This window comes from Acipenser ruthenus, chromosome 31 (assembly GCF_902713425.1).
Source record: "Acipenser ruthenus chromosome 31, fAciRut3.2 maternal haplotype, whole genome shotgun sequence".
Classification (NCBI taxonomy): Eukaryota; Metazoa; Chordata; class Actinopteri; order Acipenseriformes; family Acipenseridae; genus Acipenser; species Acipenser ruthenus.
In genome coordinates, this window is record NC_081219.1 from 6,645,945 (window position 1) to 6,665,656 (window position 19,712).

At 38.3% G+C, this 19,712-nt stretch overlaps 1 protein-coding gene across 11 annotated transcripts in view; it reads right to left on the minus strand.

The window, feature by feature from the left end:
* LOC117397002 (dynamin-1) overlaps positions 1–19,712 on the minus strand; it is a 140,035-nt gene that overhangs the window by 68,013 nt on the left and 52,310 nt on the right. For 7 of the 11 annotated variants that reach the window (XM_059005388.1, XM_059005384.1, XM_059005386.1 and 4 more), the window contains exons 11-15: positions 17,451–17,537; positions 15,307–15,377; positions 14,941–14,992; positions 14,270–14,281; positions 7,869–7,982 (exon numbers count right to left, since the gene is read on the minus strand). In XM_059005388.1, coding sequence (XP_058861371.1) covers positions 7,869–7,982; positions 14,270–14,281; positions 14,941–14,992; positions 15,307–15,377; positions 17,451–17,537 — 336 coding nt within the window. The remainder of the gene's footprint in view (positions 1–7,868; positions 7,983–14,269; positions 14,282–14,940; positions 14,993–15,306; positions 15,378–17,450; positions 17,538–19,712) is intronic. The other 4 variants (XM_059005392.1, XM_059005389.1, XM_059005391.1 and 1 more) reach the window with 1 other exon arrangement.

Below are 19,712 nucleotides of genomic sequence, written 5' to 3' on the forward strand. Positions count from 1 at the left end.
CTGTGGTATATCAATACCTACGATATACCATGATACCAAAATCCTACGATACCTAATATCAGGGTCAAATAAAACTATCAAAGTATTGCGGGGTTTTTTTGCTTTTAAAACAAAACTCTGTAATTGTGTGCTTTAGTTTGTGCTCCTGCTTGGAGTTTAAATGTGAGAAATAGCCCAATTAAACCCCCATTGTATATAATTTGTGTATATTTCTAACCGTATATAAGCACACACACAAAAAGTGGTTAATAAAAACAGCACTTCAGCACCTTTCTCTACAGCTCTTAATCAACTTGCTGAAACTGTATCCACTTTTCCTTTAAGTTATTTATGGGGCTGACATAACTGGCTTTCCGGTAGTTCTATGGTACAGCTGGGATGGGACTAGCTGGCTGTCTGGCAGGCGCAGGCCACTACGAATAAAGCAGGACTGCCAGGTTTTATTGTAGAGCATTGCATACAATAATAAAGTGCCTCAGAGTTCAAGCAAGGACTGCGAAATCTCATGGTTAACCCATTCAGCACTGCCACTGCCCTCACTGAAGTGGAAGACATTCGGGTTAGCCAGCGCTGGGGAAGTAATCCATTACAGTAACTTCAACAGAATTGTAACTAGTTATGGTAACTTAGTACTTTGGAAAAAAAAAAACTACAGTAGTTACAGTTACAGTTACTTCTCAGGCACAGTTGACATTTTACAGAGATATATTTTTTGTCTGGTCAGGCTGCAGCTCAAAATATTCTTTGAAAATCCAGCTATCGAGCCCACAAGTTTTCTACTAAGATGATATGAAGAGTGTTGATGTGACATGTAGAGGTGTGACTTGCACTGTTGAAGTGTTTTAATTTCCACATTATGCATTAGCCGTAGACCTTTTTTTAAATGTAACAGAAAGTAACTACGTTATTTTTTCACATAAATGCTCCCACATTGTGTTACCTGGAATCACTATAGCTACAACATGTAATCAAATTACAGTAACTCCCCAACACAGTTAGCCATATAAGTTAAACCGTAGTACAAGCATATGCACTGTAAGCATGGTAAATATGTGATATAAGCATGGTAAAGGTATAGTAAACTCAAACTGCAAAATGATTGTGCATTCAGTATTAACAGTATTAGTCATTCATCTTAAAACAGTAAATGAAGCCTCTAATTTAAAGCAGCTTCCAGGTATTTACACTAAGACTCCAGGCGGTATGCTACAGTGCCCCTTTGAATCCAGGTGCTTATTTTACTCATTTTGGAACGGGGTAGTAAGCACTCTTCTTCAAATTACTATCATGTTGGTTTGGATAAGGGAACCTGTCCAGTTTCACTCATGCTCGGAACTTCAACTAACATGTATTTTCTTTCTACACTTTTGCATTTTGCTGTTTAGATGGTTTAGCATCATTCATTTTTTTATGTATACAAAGCTCACATTTAACTCGCAGTAACCATTTTTTTTAACACCAAAACTTCTTCAGCTTTTCACTTCATAAGACGCATTTGTTTTTTAACAGCGATTCAGGCTCCACAGGCTGTGTTTTGGTATGCCTGGTGGAGGCACTGCGGCTATATATCAATAGAAGAAACAGTAATAAAATGCTGCTAAAATCTAGGATGAAATAATAACAGCTGATGGAATAGTCCTCAAAGTTACGTTAGATTCTTACAGACATTTTTAAATAATGAAAAAAATACACTGCTGTGCAAAAGTCTTAGACATGTTGCATTTTTCTACTCTGATGAATTATGAGCATCAACAATTTACTCAAAGACTCCACTAGTATTTACTAATATTATAACAACCATGACTTGCATAAAGAAGGAAAAACATTGAGTGAAATGGCTTGCATCACTCGATTTTCAAGGTGTGGTATCCAAAGCATAATCAACAGTTTTCTCCCCAATTTGGAATCGCCAGTTGTGTTATTATTAATCCCGGTTCACTGCTGCAACACCCTGGTGACTCGGGAAACGGAGGCTGAAACACGCGTCTCCCGAAACGTGATCCTGCCAAGCCGTACCTTCCGGCAGTTCTGTTGTCAATTCAGCGCTTGTCTTCGTTCTGTTCCTTAAGGATATTATCTTCAAGTATTGCTCATCCTTGTTTGACAGCTTTTTGGGTCTTCCAGTCTTGTCAATTACAGATGATGTTTCTCTGTACTTGATTACCCATTACATTCTAGCCCCAGGGAATTTTAATTGAATGACAATAAGAAGTGGGTCACAATAACAGAAGCAATATTAATTGGGCTGACTAAAAACCACAGGAATGATTGCACAAGGCAAAAGGGTGGAGCTACATTTTATTAATGAATGGCAGAACACTGACTCACAGACAGTTTCCAGAACAATACATTATTTTTGTGTTTATTTTTAGACATGTGAATATGCGTGTGTTATAGTTTCCATTCTCTGAAAGTCTGGACCCCTGTTGTTGAGACTTCTAGGGATTCGAATCGCCTGTTCAGGTGATCTGTAGAGAAGCACTCAAAGGCCCCCTTAATGCAGGCAGCGCTTCAGCTCTGGCTACATACTTGTACTTGTCTTTGTGAGAATCCAGCGGCCTGATTCAAATGGCTGGTATGTCTGGTAATGGAAGCCAGATGCCACTCCCTCCACCCAGTCACTCCACTGAAGGTTATCATTACTGTCTGGGCAGGGCCTTGTGTTGGTTGTGGGACTGTGGTTCCAATACCCACTGCGGCCAGCCTGTCTGTTGCCAGGTTCCACCCAAAACTATTTCTGATAAACCTCAGGCAGTTTCCATTGGTTAATATTTTAAATACATACATACCAATCCAATAAGCTTTTAAAATGGATTTTGAAACATCAATTTTCTTGTTTGAATCTTTCAAATGAATTGTTTCTTCAAAACACACTAAAGGTGCAAATAATTGAACATTTAGAAATAACAAATGATAATATACTAAGAAGCAACATAATGCCACCAGAATTGAATACAATCACGTGTGTGAATGTGTAGAGGCATTATAAAAATATTGACATCCTAGCCAATATTCTATTAAATGTACTAAGTATCTTAGAAAATATTTTATATATATTTTTTAAAACTAATTAAGTGAAAATGGAGTGTGAGATCTATGAAAGTTATTCATCTGTATTAGTTGACGTGCATGTCCGAGTGTGTGTGTTAGGGTTAGGGTTAGATCTATGAAAGTTGTTCATCTGTATCAGTTGATGTGCATGTCCGAGTGTGTGTGTTAGGGTTAGGGTTAGGGTTAGAGTTAGATCTACTGAAAGTTGTTCATCTGTATCAGTTGATGTGCATGTCCGAGTGTGTGTGTTAGGATTAGGGTTAGGGTTAGGGTTAGATCTACTGAAAGCTATTCATCTGTATCAGTTGATGTGCATGTCCGAGTGTGTGTGTTTGTCTGTGTTGATATGTAAAGGACCAGAAGTGTTCAAGGTGACAAGGCCTGACAGTCTAACTCCCTAACACAGGTAAAGGAAAAACACAATAAGGGAAAGATTCCCTTTAAAAGAGCCACTCGAGAAACAATGGCCCATTTTTCCTCAGTCGTGTCTTGTTAGTTTTGGGTCGCCCAGTGCCCCACAACCGCAAACCTGGCCAGCTTTAAAAATAAATAGCCGTGGAGGTTAAAAGCCCTAGAGGGGAAAGCGAGGTTCCTGCCGAACCGCGTGTGTTAGTCATTTAGAAAGCAGGCTTTTCAGAGAGGCTTTTGTTAACTGGGAGATGAAAGGGACCAACACACAGCACCCCCTACTCCCCACATGGAGCTCATTAACAAACCAACCTTCGAACCAGACACCCCTCTTAAAACAAAATCAGGTTATGAAAACCAGTCCTCATATTTAACTGAAGGAGAGAGCTGAGACTGGCAGCTTCTGCAGCGCAGATGTCAGGCCACTTTTCATTATTTGCCTTCCTTTAGTGGGGCTCTTGGGCTTAGCACCCGAGAGCTTTGGCATAAAATATGTACTCTTAAAGAAGTCACAACCAAGGGTTGAAAATCATGTTAGCAACATTGTTACGGGTCCCTTAATGTTCAAAATCTTATTTTTTTTACTCTAATTGGGGATATACAATTTTTTAAAGCACCACACTGTAGCAAAAGAAAATGTACAATTTCTTCTTCCTGGTACAGTACCAACCACTTCCTTTGGCGAGGATAACTTTCCACAGCTTCACTTTCAGCCTCCAAAAGACCTCAATTTGGTAAATCAGGAACAGCAGTGGTCTTGAATTAGGGTTGCCACCTTTTCCACAGACCAAACCCAGACATATTTCTCAGTCAGCGTTGGTCTATCAAAACTACAGTATACTGTAATACAGTTTAACACAATACCAGCAGATCGCAGTACAAATCAATAAGTAGCTTAAACTCACATGTAGATGAGTACAGTTTTCATTATTGTGTATGGTTGTTTTGACCGCTGGGGTCACATGACTGCAACAACTCAATTAGACTGTTTACATCACATGGATATGTTCGTTGTAGAATGTAAAGATCACTACTGAACAGTACATTTCTAATAAGATAGTGGGCATCCTTTAAGCAACTAATGTATGTCAAAGAAAATATTAAAGGAAGCTTGGTGTTTCTTTTGCGTTTCACTTAAAACCGCACATTGGCGTCCGGGCTTGTTAATTCCTGCCATCCGGACATAGATGCCAATTCCCAGACCCTATCTTGTATCTGTATACGCTCAAATGAAAGTACAAAACTATCACAGGTCAATATAGTAGTCCTCACAAAGATTAGGGGACCAGTGCTCATGTTGCCAATGGTTAGGGCTCTGGACTTTTGACCGGAGGGTTGTGGGTTCAATCCCCAGTGGGGGACACTGCTGCTGTATCCTTGAGCAAGGTACTTTACCCAGATTGCTCCAGTAAAAACCCAACTGTATAAATGGGTAATTGTATGTAAAAATAATGTGATATCTTGTAAGTCGCCCTGGATAAGGGCGTCTGCTAAGAAATGAATAATAATAATAATAAGAGCTAAGACAATAGATTGATTTCAATACTAGGGTATAAGACAAATAAAAGTCTTCTAGTTGTCTTTAAAACGTCTTCAAAGACTACGCCAGTTGTTAATATTTTAAATGTTAGTCTTTTACTAAATTCTTTCATGTTATCTGAAGGGTAGGTGGTCTGCTTTAAGTATCAAACAGCAGCGATCTTGAGCCCTACAGCTTGTAAAGCTGCTTTATTGATGACCTCTTCCCTGTATTGTCAGCTGTATTAGATTGAATAGGGGCATGTAAAGCAGCAAGGCGAGGGAAAAAACAGAAGCAGGATAAATAGCGTTAAACAGTGGTGGTATTAATATAGATTTAGGGCTAAATAGCGATGGTATTTAAATCGGATGCTGTTAATATCCCTACGTGGTTGTAGCTGACCACAAAAGTCCATAAATCTTTCCATGCACTTTCATTTGCTACATAGGTCTCTAATGTGCCATTATGAAATAAATAGATATTGTAGCAAACATGTGTTTTAGTGGTTAAAGAAAAGGTCTTGCAACCAGGAGGTCCCCGGTTCAAATCCCAGCTCACTGACTCACTGTGTGACCCTGAGCAAGTCACTTAACCTCCTTGTGCTTCGTCTTTCAGGGGAGACGTTGTTGTAAGTGACTCTGCAGCTGATGCATAGTTCACATACCCTAGTCTCTATATGTCGCCTTTGAAAAAGGCATCTGCTAAATAAACAAATAATAATAATAATAATAATAATAATAATAATAATAATAATAATAATAATAATAATAATAATAATATCTGGTACTGCACTTGAGGGCACATTAAATCTAAATGCTGTTTGCCACCTTGGGATAAATGTTGGCACTAAAACAAAAATTCACAATGCCGCTCAAATGCAGCCCAAAACTGTAGGGGCTGTGTCATTTTAACATGGTATAAAAACACATTCATTCAAGGGTTGTAGAACCTGCACTAGGTAGCACAGGTCCTTTTTTAAAGACAACTTAGAAGTTGCTCTTATAGAGCATGCTTACAAATTCACATTTAAAAAACAATAACACAACATACAAATGAAATACAAAAAAGGCGCACAAGGTACACCAAACACAACTATTGACTATACTCGTGTAAACGACACAACACTTTTGACAAAATCCATTGATGTTTTTTTTTTTATTGCATTTTTATTTTTTAAAGAGACAGTAACCAAACACACAGTAAAACCTGTTTAATTCTTCCCCTGCACATACCAGCATTCTGTATCAGCATTATTTTGGGGCCACGACCAAATCCCTATTGAAAACAATGGTGGATACCCTCTACAATCCGAAACCTGACGATTATGGATTACGGAATTGTAAGTCTTAACTGTTACAGTCTGGCATCAAGTCCCGTGATTTTTCTTTATAATCAAGTAAATTGCATAAATGCACACATGTCCTATGTTGGTACATCTGTAGTAAAATACTGTGTTATCTGGCACACTTTTCTGTCCCATGTGGTGCCGGGTTAGACAGGTTTGTTTATACACTACTCGATGCTACAAATTCTGTTTTACAAATGCTCCTTTGTTGAGTGACTGCGAGTTACAGTTTGTAGGATTTGTATGAAAAATATCCCATACAAACATATTTAGCTGCAATATTAATTGTTAAGGTTTTTGGATATCTTTATTTTATTTTAACATGGAATGTTTTTCAACTGTAGGGTATATTTTCTTCAGCCACTGTTTGAGTGACGTGCAGAAAAAAAATGTCATTCTTTTTTTCATAGTGTTTTTTTTTTGCACATAATATAGGAAAATAAAAAAAAGAAATAAAAACGAAATAAATAAAAAGATATATGAGCATTTATTGTGCATCTTGAGACGATGTATTATTCTAAAATTTAAAAGCAATCTAGCCTACCCTACCCACAACAGCAAAAAGGGCTTGCATACATTTATATGCTTCTGAATACGTAAATATCCGCTCGACGTGCTCGAATTAATAAATTACAAATTACTGTACACGTTTTCTTCCCATCTGCTGTATCTGTGCTTCTAACAGGCGTGTGGTTTCAGCCCCTTGTTTTATTTCAGTAAAAGTATGGTTCATGGAAATGGCAACTTCAGTTCCCTCTCAAAAGCTAAAACATCCCTGTGTTATATCGTCCTTCACATTTTACAGAGCCTTACATTTCAGGAATTGTTTGATTGCCGCATAAGAGAAACTTCAAACTGGAAAGCTGCACAATTTCCACAGCTTCTCAGAATGACATCAACCTTCCACTTACGTGAAGTTTACAAAACTACACGAATTAAAGTCTGTTTTCAAACAACCCAAAATCTTGAAGGATGCTGTTGGGTGAATGGGTCATTTCTTCTTGGCTAGCAGGAAGATAATTGCTGTGGGGATGTCTGATCCCACAGCTCTCCTACTAAGAGTCATGTATTGTACAGCTATGGCCAAACGTTTTGCATCCCTTAGAACTTTAGGATTGAGACATAATTTTACAAAAACTATATTAACATAATTTAGATCTTTTATTTAACATAATGTAATCAAATAAACTGCAAAATGATATCGCAAAAGTCTACCGGAAGACATAATAGTAGTACAGTCACATTTCTAAATGTCAGATTTTTCAATTTGTCAGTTTTCCGTTAAGTATATGGAAAACTACAAAGCGGTATGTAATTCAATATATTAAAGTAACATTATACAGCAGGTTTCATTCGACTTTTTGAAGCAAAATGAGTGAATTCTATAGGGTGAGGCAAAACTTTTGGCCATAGCTGTAGATAACCTCTTTAATGCACATGAATTCTGTAAGCATGCATAAATGCAAATGTACAGTAGATGAAAAACAAATGTTGCCACATAAAGAAAACAGAACCGTAGTTTAGATCTGCTAGATATGCACTGACCTCATCATCCTTGTACCAGGATAGAGTCTCGGCCGTCAGCACAAACCAGTACTCCTTGGCACCTCCCTTCATGATGCCAATGTTGTTGATGGTAAGCCAGCCTTTCCTGATCACCTGCAGAGGGCAAGAGACGGCATTAGACATATCAAGACACAAGACACAGCTCTCACCCACTCCTCAATATCCGTGACCTCCATTTCACATCTAATATTCTCCCTGTCTCTAATCTGTTGGTTGAAAACGGCTGGACCAGGAAGCAGCTACTTGCAGGTTAGGGTGGATATTTTTTCCTCAGAACAGAATGTAGAGAGACAGTAATATAGTTTACAAGTTTACACATCACAAAAGAACGAACGGCAAAATAAAAAATGAATTGAGGGCTCCCAAGTGGCGCATCCGGTAAAGGCGATCCACGTGGAGTGCAGGATGCGCCCTATAGCCTAGACGTCGCAGGTTCGGGTCCAGGCTATTCCACTGCCGACCGCAGACGGGAGCTCCCAGGGGACGGCGCACAATTGGCCGAGCGCCGCCTGAGGGGCAGAAGCCATAATAGTAGTTCAAGTTAAGACTTAAAAATGCCACATTTTTTATGTAACATTATTCAACAGAATTTGTTAATTCTATAGGGTGATGCAAAACATTTGGCCATATCTGTGGCTGTAGTCAGGAGCCAGTGCAAGTGCTAGTGTAATAGCAGTATGGGGCAAATGGAAACCATTACCATACTGCCTTATAACTAAAGGACCAGCTATGACGAGGAAGCACCGTACAAGCAAAATCAGTGTAGTTAATAACTGCACTGCATTGCATAGTATGGGCAGCAGTGTGGAGTAGTGGTTAGGGCTCTGGACTCTTGAGTGGAGGGTCGTGGGTTCAATCCCAGGTGGGGACACTGCTGCTGTACCCTTGAGCAAGGTACTTTACCAAGATTGCTCCAGTAAAAACCCAACTGTATAAATGGGTAATTGTACGTAAAAATAATGTGATATCTTGTAACAATTGTAAGTCACCCTGGATAAGGGCATCTGCTAAGAAATAAATAACAATAATGTATGGAAAGGGTTTGGATTTGTCAATGGTAGAAAGAGGTGTTTTCTGACACCCCAAATCAGCATTCTCCTGATGCTTCTGATTGCAATCAAAGCCATCAGTGCAAGTCCTTGACAGTGCAAGTCCCACTTTTTGGAGTTTATGGACTATAGGCCATAGTCTCAATACCTTACTTTGTAACATCGACAATCAAATTCTTTAGAGAAAAAAAATCAAAGTAAACTTAGCACCAGACTAGATGCTTTGTGAATTTTAAAATGTATTAACACCCAGATCTCACACCTCACATCTCAATATTTCTGTCTCCCTGCATGTCTGGTTTAGAGAGGGACTACTATAGCCATAACGTGACGGTGTCAACAGAGGGTGTGTGCCACTGACATCTTAAGTAGGGGACAGAGCTAATTTACATACCTCTGACAACTGGTTAGATACAATCTCTCTGTAACAATCTGTGACAGTAAATCACATCTAAAACCATTGCTGGCCAGTAAAATAACCAGGCAGTAGTCTTAGAAATGTTCCTATATAATAAATATATATTTATTAAAAACAACTATTTCTCCAGAAAAAAAATAAATAAATAATTGAAATGTCAAATGTCAATGTTTTGTATTTAGTTTCTTTAAATGAACTCAAAATCCAAGATGCTTCACGTATTGTCTCGACTTGGAGTGGCAAGCACTGCTTTTCCTAGGACTGACGTATTAAATGTTGACTTTCTTCATGGGAAATGGTAAAAAGGTGTAATGTTAATTTGGACCACAGGAGGGCGTTATATGGGGGAGTGTGACAGAAATACAATGATTCTTGGTTGTAAATCTCCCTCCCGACCTGTGAGGGCGCTAAGCAGCGAGAACAGAGTTCTTTGGACGGGCTGGTCTGACAGTTCTTTCCCAGGGTCTGGATGTCGGCCAGTCTGGATGAAGGCGAGACTCCAAGAGATGCAAGAACGCATTGACCCGGAAGGGAAACGACGTGGGAGCCGCAGACTGGAGAGGAGGTTGCACTCGTTTACCAAGGGCATAAAAGGGGGCGGAGAAGCGCAATCTGTTCCTTCACGTTGGTTTTGTATTTTAACCTAGAAGGACTGTGAGAGACCCCAGAGACCGTAGCAGTTTCGTGAGTGTTTGTTTGTTCTGTCTGTTAGTAATTGTCTTGTTTGTGAATCACCAGACAGCTGACATGTTTCCGGAGCTGTTGCCTTGGGAAGCACAAAGCCAGAACAACACTTCACCACTGTCACAAAATAAACTTGTATCACCCACCAGGAGCACTACTGCACACACCCAGGACTGGTGACCGTGTTTGTATTATTGTGGGGTGGACACAAACCTATTGTTATTTACCCCGTGCAGTACACATTATTGTTTGGTCGCCAGACCTGGAAAACAAAAACCCTTTTCAAACAGGATTACAATCATCTCTGTCTGTTTCATTCACGCACTGCATCACTTCGGCACCTGTACCCAATCAACCACTTTGCCACAGGGAGCTACAGCATACACTGCACTAAGTGACACCGAGAACTGTGCAGAATGGTTCCTATTTCAATTCAACCCTAAAATGGCACATTTGAACAATACTGTTTTTCAGGGAGAAAATGGTGAATTGAAAATTGTGTATAACATTTCTATCACTGTAACCCAGCATTCCACTGATAAAAGAAACAGAATACATCACTGATAAATTGCAATATACTTCAGCCCTTTTTAAAATATATTTCACTGAAATTAAATAATATGGGTTTATTCACAAAGCTTTAATACATGAAAACTTTTATTTTCAAATAAGCTCAAATAAGATTTATTTTAAATTACCTCTGCATATCTGAAACCTATAGGTCCGCTCGGCTGGTGAGTAAAAAATGTAAATAACACATGAATCAAAGCATTCATTAATAAATCAATATGATGCATGGCTGCAGCGACTTGCATATAGCAGGGGGCGTTGGGAATCCCTAAGGGAGCTGTTTTAAGACAAGTTGTAGAGATTTGGGATTTGCACTAATGCAGTGTTGTGGCATTGTGTACATTAGGCTGGAGTTATGAGTAAGGAATGTCGGGGCTGCTGGGTTCAAGTACCACCATGTAAGATAATATATTATACCATATGGTTGATAAATTGTAATGCAAAGAAATCTGTGAGATATAAAATCTGTGAGATAAACTGTGTAATATAAAATCTGTGAGATAAACTGTGTATTGTAAAATCTGTGAGATAAACTGTGTAATGTAAAATCTGTGAGATAAACTGTGAGATATAAAATCTGTGAGATAAACTGTGAGATATAAAATCTGTGAGATAAACTGTGTAATATAAAATCTGTGAGATAAACTGTGTAATATAAAATCTGTGAGATAAACTGTGTAATATAAAATCTGTGAGATAAACTGTGTAATATAAAATCTGTGAGATAAACTGTGTAATGTAAAATCTGTGAGATAAACTGTGTAATATAAAATCTGTGAGATAAACTGTGAGATATAAAATCTGTGAGATAAACTGTGTAATATAAAATCTGTGAGATAAACTGTGTAATGTAAAATCTGTGAGATAAACTGTGTAATATAAAATCTGTGAGATAAACTGTGTAATATAAAATCTGTGAGATAAACTGTGTAATATAAAATCTGTGAGATAAACTGTGTAATATAAAATCTGTGAGATAAACTGTGAGATATAAAATCTGTGAGATAAACTGTGTAATATAAAATCTGTGAGATAAACTGTGTAATGTAAAATCTGTGAGATAAACTGTGAGATATAAAATCTGTGAGATAAACTGTGTGATATAAAATCTGTGAGATAAACTGTGTAATGTAAAATCTGTGAGATAAACTGTGTAATATAAAATCTGTGAGATAAACTGTGAGATATAAAATCTGTGAGATAAACTGTGTAATATAAAATCTGTGAGATAAACTGTGAGATATAAAATCTGTGAGATAAACTGTGTAATATAAAATCTGTGAGATAAACTGTGTATTGTAAAATCTGTGAGATAAACTGTGTAATGTAAAATCTGTGAGATAAACTGTGAGATATAAAATCTGTGAGATAAACTGTGAGATATAAAATCTGTGAGATAAACTGTGTAATATAAAATCTGTGAGATAAACTGTGTAATATAAAATCTGTGAGATAAACTGTGTAATATAAAATCTGTGAGATAAACTGTGTAATATAAAATCTGTGAGATAAACTGTGTAATGTAAAATCTGTGAGATAAACTGTGTAATATAAAATCTGTGAGATAAACTGTGAGATATAAAATCTGTGAGATAAACTGTGTAATATAAAATCTGTGAGATAAACTGTGTAATGTAAAATCTGTGAGATAAACTGTGTAATATAAAATCTGTGAGATAAACTGTGTAATATAAAATCTGTGAGATAAACTGTGTAATATAAAATCTGTGAGATAAACTGTGTAATATAAAATCTGTGAGATAAACTGTGAGATATAAAATCTGTGAGATAAACTGTGTAATATAAAATCTGTGAGATAAACTGTGTAATGTAAAATCTGTGAGATAAACTGTGAGATATAAAATCTGTGAGATAAACTGTGTAATATAAAATCTGTGAGATAAACTGTGTAATGTAAAATCTGTGAGATAAACTGTGTAATATAAAATCTGTGAGATAAACTGTGAGATATAAAATCTGTGAGATAAACTGTGAGATATAAAATCTGTGAGATAAACTGTGTAATATAAAATCTGTGAGATAAACTGTGAGATATAAAATCTGTGAGATAAACTGTGTAATATAAAATCTGTGAGATAAACTGTGTATTGTAAAATCTGTGAGATAAACTGTGAGATATAAAATCTGTGAGATAAACTGTGTAATATAAAATCTGTGAGATAAACTGTGAGATATAAAATCTGTGAGATAAACTGTGTAATATAAAATCTGTGAGATAAACTGTGTATTGTAAAATCTGTGAGATACACTGTGTAATGTAAAATCTGTGAGATAAACTGTGTAATATAAAATCTGTGAGATAAACTGTGTATTGTAAAATCTGTGAGATAAACTGTGTAATATAAAATCTGTGAGATAAACTGTGTATTGTAAAATCTGTGAGATACACTGTGTAATGTAAAATCTGTGAGATAAACTGTGTATTGTAAAATCTGTGAGATACACTGTGTAATGTAAAATCTGTGAGATAAACTGTGTAATATAAAATCTGTGAGATAAACTGTGAAAATGTAAAATTGCTGCATATCCCATGGGCTGGAAGGTGATCGCACATCCTGCAGTGATATTTCACGAGGAACACTAAAAGAGAGTGCTAAACACATATTTTTCTGATATACACCACCCACTCGATATATCGTGGGTGTCAGTGTCCAGTATATCGAGGGCCGCGATATAGCGAGAGACCCATAGAAAAACAAATAGGCTAACAAATACTGTACAACCACTCCCTCGTTTTATTGGGTGTCCAGTATAAAAAGCAGCACACCATTTTAATTCGTACAGCGGAGGGTTATTGCTTCTCATCATCGTCAGTCTCCAATTAATTTCATGAGTCTTCCTCTCCTTTCTCAAATGCACAAACCCGCTGCATTGAAAGAATCCATTCCCAACACAGGAGGCTTGTTGCTAGGGAGATGATGTCACTGCCTTGTGGCTTTTGCTAGTGCATTGCTGCCACACACGAACACTTCATTGGCTAAAATAAAAACCGTTTCAGCAAGTATATTTAATTTGCTTTGTGTTATTGTGCAATACGTGTGTATATGATAACAGTACGATATTAATGTTTTGTTTTTAATTGTTTTGCATATTGTTGTTTGTGATTATTGATTTTCCAAAATAAAATTAAAAAGTTCTGGAATTCACGCTGGCAAGAAGGGAGACACTATATGATCATGTCTGGTATTGATTTTGTTGTGATATTCCAGAGTTTTAGATTATGTAAGTGGCATTAAATATCTTTATACTGTATACCACACTGTATGACACGTGTTTGGATAATACAGGGTTTGGGTAATCAAGTGGTAGCTGTAATAATACACCATTGTATTATTTTGAACAGAACCAAGACAAGGCTGCAACTGTCACAGCTTCAAAGCACTTTACTACTATAACTGAGTGAAGAAAGAAGTTCACTTCCTGACTAGTGTCAATCATTTTCAACAATGCTTCAACATTATGAAAGAGGAAAGGGAGAAAGTTATCAAGGGCAGGATGACTAACTCAAAGCAGCCTCTCAACTAGATTAGTGACAGAGCACTGAAACAATCCACACACACACACACACACACACACACACACACACACACACACACACACACACACACACACACACTGCACAAGCTCCGCCTACTCACCATGATTTCATCCTGCAGGGGGTTGCCATGGCAACAGCAGCAAAGCAAAGAGAAGGGGTAAGAGAGTTATTAGAAAAAGCAAAAGAACGAAGCAGTAGAAGATCAGTCTTGCTGGCCTTTGAATGCAAATCAAGGGTGTTTCAAAGTAACCCTGCGGTTTGATAGAGAATACATCAGATAAAGCAGGAAATTGTAATAAACGGTGGCACCTTTTAACAGTAAGTATAACAGCATCGGTATCCCAGTGAATCACCAAGTAAACACACTGCGGTTTGGAGTGAGCCATGCCACTGAGCTTCCTGCTTGAATCTTGGCTGAGGGCCCACTTAGGACAGAAGGCCTGCATTGGCTTTTGCGCTCCCACAGGGTTAGGGTGGACAGTTGTCTGGTACTAGTTCACCCCATTAGGCGACCCAGGCTGGGTCTCCAGGTTCATTAACTTAATAAGAAAGCCATAATACACAACAGGGCACAATAAATTATGCAACAGTTATTGAGCTTATAAAATACCCCCCTGTGTTCAGATTGATAATTATATGCTGTGACATCCTCAGATCAGTCTGGCCCAGTGTGACCCAGAGAGGGCAGATTCAGAAAGACTTCTGCCTCAGGGATTCACGGTTTTGCAGTTTCCAAGCCTGTAGGGGGCGATCTACTCAACTCCTACTTACCTGATTGCCGGCTGCCTTCTTCTTGCTCATCTGGCTGCTCCTCTGTTGGGCACTGAGCATGAATAAAACAGACAAAAACACTGAAAACTCAAATTCTTATTTAAGTATAAATAAAAATATACATGTATTGGAAATGAAAAGTTATCGTTGAATAATAAGGGATCAGTGAAGTTGTAGCTAGGTACGGCTTGTAAACTGGTGTATTATTGCCATTAAGAACTGAAACACTTTGTTTAGATTTAGTTTTGCTAGATTGTATTAGGAGGGTTGACACTCATTTTTTAAAGATCAGTTAGATCAGTGTATTTATTAGAATGTAATATTGAGAAATAATGAATTAGTACATACTTAAATAAATGCTCTTACTTGGCAAATCCAATGAAATCCTCATGGTTTGTGTTCATGTAAGCCAGTTCAATATCTATCAGCAACATCACCTAGCAACAACAGACAGACAGCGTTATTATAACCCAAGGCAGAAAACACAGGACAGAGGGCGCTGCTTTATTGCCCTTAATATTAAACCACTTTCACTTGAAGTGTAGCTCTAAACACAACGCAACAATACCCAGTCCCTGATCTCTAACAAATAGAAGACACTGCCTCTCTCCCAGTCCTTCAGATTTTACCACTGGCTTATACCACATCCCTTCAAGACTCTCCGCTCGAACCACAAAACCAGTGGTGTTCAATCTTTCTTGTTCGCAGACTGCTTGATTTTTGTTTTTTATCTCGGCGGACCACACAATAACAGTATAGCTTACTGTAAAATGAGCACATAAAAAAATCACTATAATATTAAGAATAACCATAGACTTACATTTCTTTGTTTTATGCAAAGTGTGGGTCTTTTTCTGTGAGCAACGTTATTTTAAAATTGGAGTTTTAAAGAACAGTTCTAGTTTCCTTTTCATTAACACAAATTTACCGAGAGGAAAAAAAATGTATTGTTTTATTTTTAAATGGATAATTACAGCACAAATTGATTTATGTGAATTAATAATCTGTGAAGTTACATCCATGAGGTACCAGTACAGTCGGAGTTACGAATCTCCAACTATAATCTTTATTTATAAAGCTGAATGTTTGGATGCTGCACGCTGATTGGCTGTTGAGGATTTTTTACCGCGCAGTTAAATAGTACAATGCACGGCAGAACTTATTTCTGCAGAAGCACAGTTCAATTAATACATTATCAATACAGAACATATTAAGCTCGCAGTGCTTGCACACATTCATTGTTGTGAGAGGTCTTTTAAAGTTTTTAAAAATAAGTGGCATTCCTTTCGTCACATTTGATCTTTTCAGAGGCATGAGAGTAGACAAGTAGCTAGAATTACAAGAGACAAAACCTCTGCTGAAAAAACAAGAGACAAGTCAACAACTTCATGAAACAAAAAAAAAGAAAAATGCTTGGGCAGCTGGTGTTGTGTCTTAAAAACAGTTTGGATTGAAAGTGTAAACAGTCTGTTACAATAATTCTATGATTCAGTGCGTAATTCAGCTGGTCAAGAGTAATCAATTGCGTTATGTTAGCCTCTGTGCTGGTCTCAATCGCTCTGTAAACAGTGCTGACATAAACCGCACTGATAGCCTGTTAGTGACCAAGAATTTAAAAATGCCAATCATGTATTTTTGTATTGGATTATCCAGGTCAGCGATAGTAATGCGTGGATAGTGAACTTCGTCTTGGCCTCCTTTTCTGTTTCTTTTCATTATCAACAAAAATCAGCAATAAACTTTTTTTTTTATATATTTTTTTAACTTGGAGATATCTACATGAATTTTCTTCCTGAGTTTTTAAGGTCTCAAATTTTGAGTTTGCAATGGGATCTATAAACCACTAGACCACACTGCCTCCCTCCCAGTCTCTCAGCTCTAACCACTAGACCACACTGTCTCCCTCCCAGTCTCTCAGCTCTAACCACTAGACCACACTGTCTCCCTCCCAGTCTCTCAGCTCTAACCACTAGACCACACTGCCTCCCTCCCAGTCTCTCAGCTCTAACCACTAGCCCACACTGCCTCCCTCCCAGTCTCTCAACTCTATCCACTAGACCACACTGCCTCCCTCCCAGTCTCTCAGCTCTAACCATTAGACCACACTGCCTCCCTCCCAGTCCCTCAGTTCTAACCACTAGCCCACAGTGCCTCCCTCCCAGAATCTCAGCTCTAACCACTAGACCACACTGCCTCCCTCCCAGTCCCTCAGTTCTAAGCACTAGCCCACAGTGCCTCCCTCCCAGTCCCTCAGCTCTAACCACTAGCCCACACTGCCTCCCTCCCAGTCTCTCAGCTCTAACCACTAGACCACACTGCCTCCCTTCCAGTCCCTCAGCTCTAACCACTAGACCACACTGCCTCCCTCCCAGTCCCTCAGCTCTAACCATTAGACCACACTGCCTCCCTCCCAGTCCCTCAGCTCTAACCACTAGATCACACTGCCTCCTCCCTCCCAGTCCCTCAGCCACACAGTTATCCAGACCTCCTGGTGGGGCTGGGTGACTCACCTGGTTTTTGGTTCTGCTCTCGCGGTCTCGGATGTGCGTGGTGACAATGCGCTCCATCTCTTCTCGAAGGTGGGGGTACTGCCCCAGCTGAAAGAAAGAGAAGGACAGACCCGTGGAAAACCAGGAGAGCCAGGAGCACAATCACTGGCTGACTACTGGTGCTCAACGCCAGACAGAACACTGGCTGACTACTGGTGCTCAAAGCCAGACAGAACACTGGCAGACTACTGGTGCTCAAAGCCAGACAGAACACTGGCAGACTACTGGTGCTCAAAGCCAGACAGAACACTGGCAGACTACTGGTGCTCAAAGCCAGACAGAACACTGGCTGACTACTGGTGCTCAAAGCAAGACAGAACACTGGCCCCTGTCACCATCGTTCTGTATTGCTTGAGCTTAGCAGGGATAATTACCATCACATTGTGGCACTTGAGACAAACTCACTTACACAGTAACTGATCTCATGCAGTGCTATCCCAAATATTATATTTTTACCACTAGTGCGAACCAATGGGTGAGACATGTGTTCTTAATTTGACCAAAAACAGGGGTAAGATTTTGCTCATTCAAATGTTTTGCAAATATCTGATGGTTATCTATCCAGAGGCACCAAGATATGTATTAAGGGGTCTGATTAGTGGGGTTAACATGTTAATGCCTAAGGTATGCCTAACAGGTTCAGCAATCTAAATACATGTAGTATATTAGTGGAACATTTAGACAGAGATAGTAAACCCAGATTGGCAAACACAGCATCAAATTGTTATAGCATGCGAAATGCTGAAAGCTGCAATGCCTCCACTGACCAGTATGAACTCATGGAAGTGCTTTTAATTGTGCTTTAACTCCTAAGGATCTATGAAAAGTACATCTAAAAACACATTGTATTGCATGTGCACTTTACCCTTTTAGCATAGTAAAGACACATGAGCAATCACAATGACATCTCATAAACCCTTTCTGAAATCTCACTCTTGAATTGTGTGCTCTAACATTTCTGACCTGGATTGTACTCTGCTAAAGCATGCAATTTAACCACACTTTGAGGTTTACTGCAGCATTTTCATAGAAGAAATACAACAACCAATTTCTAATTCAATTATCTTTAGATGGGAAATTATGTTTTGGGGAAATTCGACAGCATTTGTACATTTTCTACACTTGCTCTCTCTCTTTCCCAAAAACATTTTCTTCCACGTCAAAGGTAATAAATTGGGCCCTTAGTCCAGCAGCCACTATATATACAGCACTTTTATAATGCTTTTAAATAACACCTCTCTCTCATCAATAACATGCATTGTGGGGTCTTACAGCTATTATATAAATAACACCTCTCTCTCATCAATAACATGCATTGTGGGGTCTTACAGCTATTATATAAATAACACCTCTCTCATATCAATAACATGCATTGTGGGGTCTTACAGCTATTATATAAATAACACCTCTCTCTCATCAATAACATGCATTGTGGGGTCTTACAACTATTATATAAATAACACCTCTCTCATATCAATAACATGCATTGTGGGGTCTTACAGCTATTATATAAATAACACCTCTCTCTCATCAATAACATGCATTGTGGGGTCTTACAACTATTATATAAATAACACCTCTCTCATATCAATAACATGCATTGTGGGGTCTTACAGCTATTATATAAATAACACCTCTCTCTCATCAATAACATGCATTGTGGGGTCTTACAACTATTATATAAATAACACCTCTCTCTCATCAATAACATGCATTGTGGGGTCTTACAGCTATTATATAAATAACACCTCTCTCTCATCAATAACATGCATTGTGGGGTCTTACAACTATTATATAAATAACACCTCTCTCTCATCAATAACATGCATTGTGGGGTCTTACAGCTATTATATAAATAACACCTCTCTCTCATCAATAACATGCATTGTGGGGTCTTACAGCTATTATATAAATAACACCTCTCTCATATCAATAACATGCATTGTGGGGTCTTACAGCTATTGTAACACTCCTGCAGTCATGATACCTGCAAAGTGACACTTCCATAATTTCTTGATTCTCATAAGCATTAGCAATTATCACTATTACCCTGATTTCTGTGTTAAATATTTTTTGTTCTTTGTTTATTGCTGTTATACTAATAACAAATTACCAAACTACAGCTTCCTGATACCGAATAACTTCCTGTGTCAGCTTCACTCCCATGGCTACAAGAGTGTGGCCAGACCATGGAGTTGACCTTTAGCACAGGAAGTGATATAT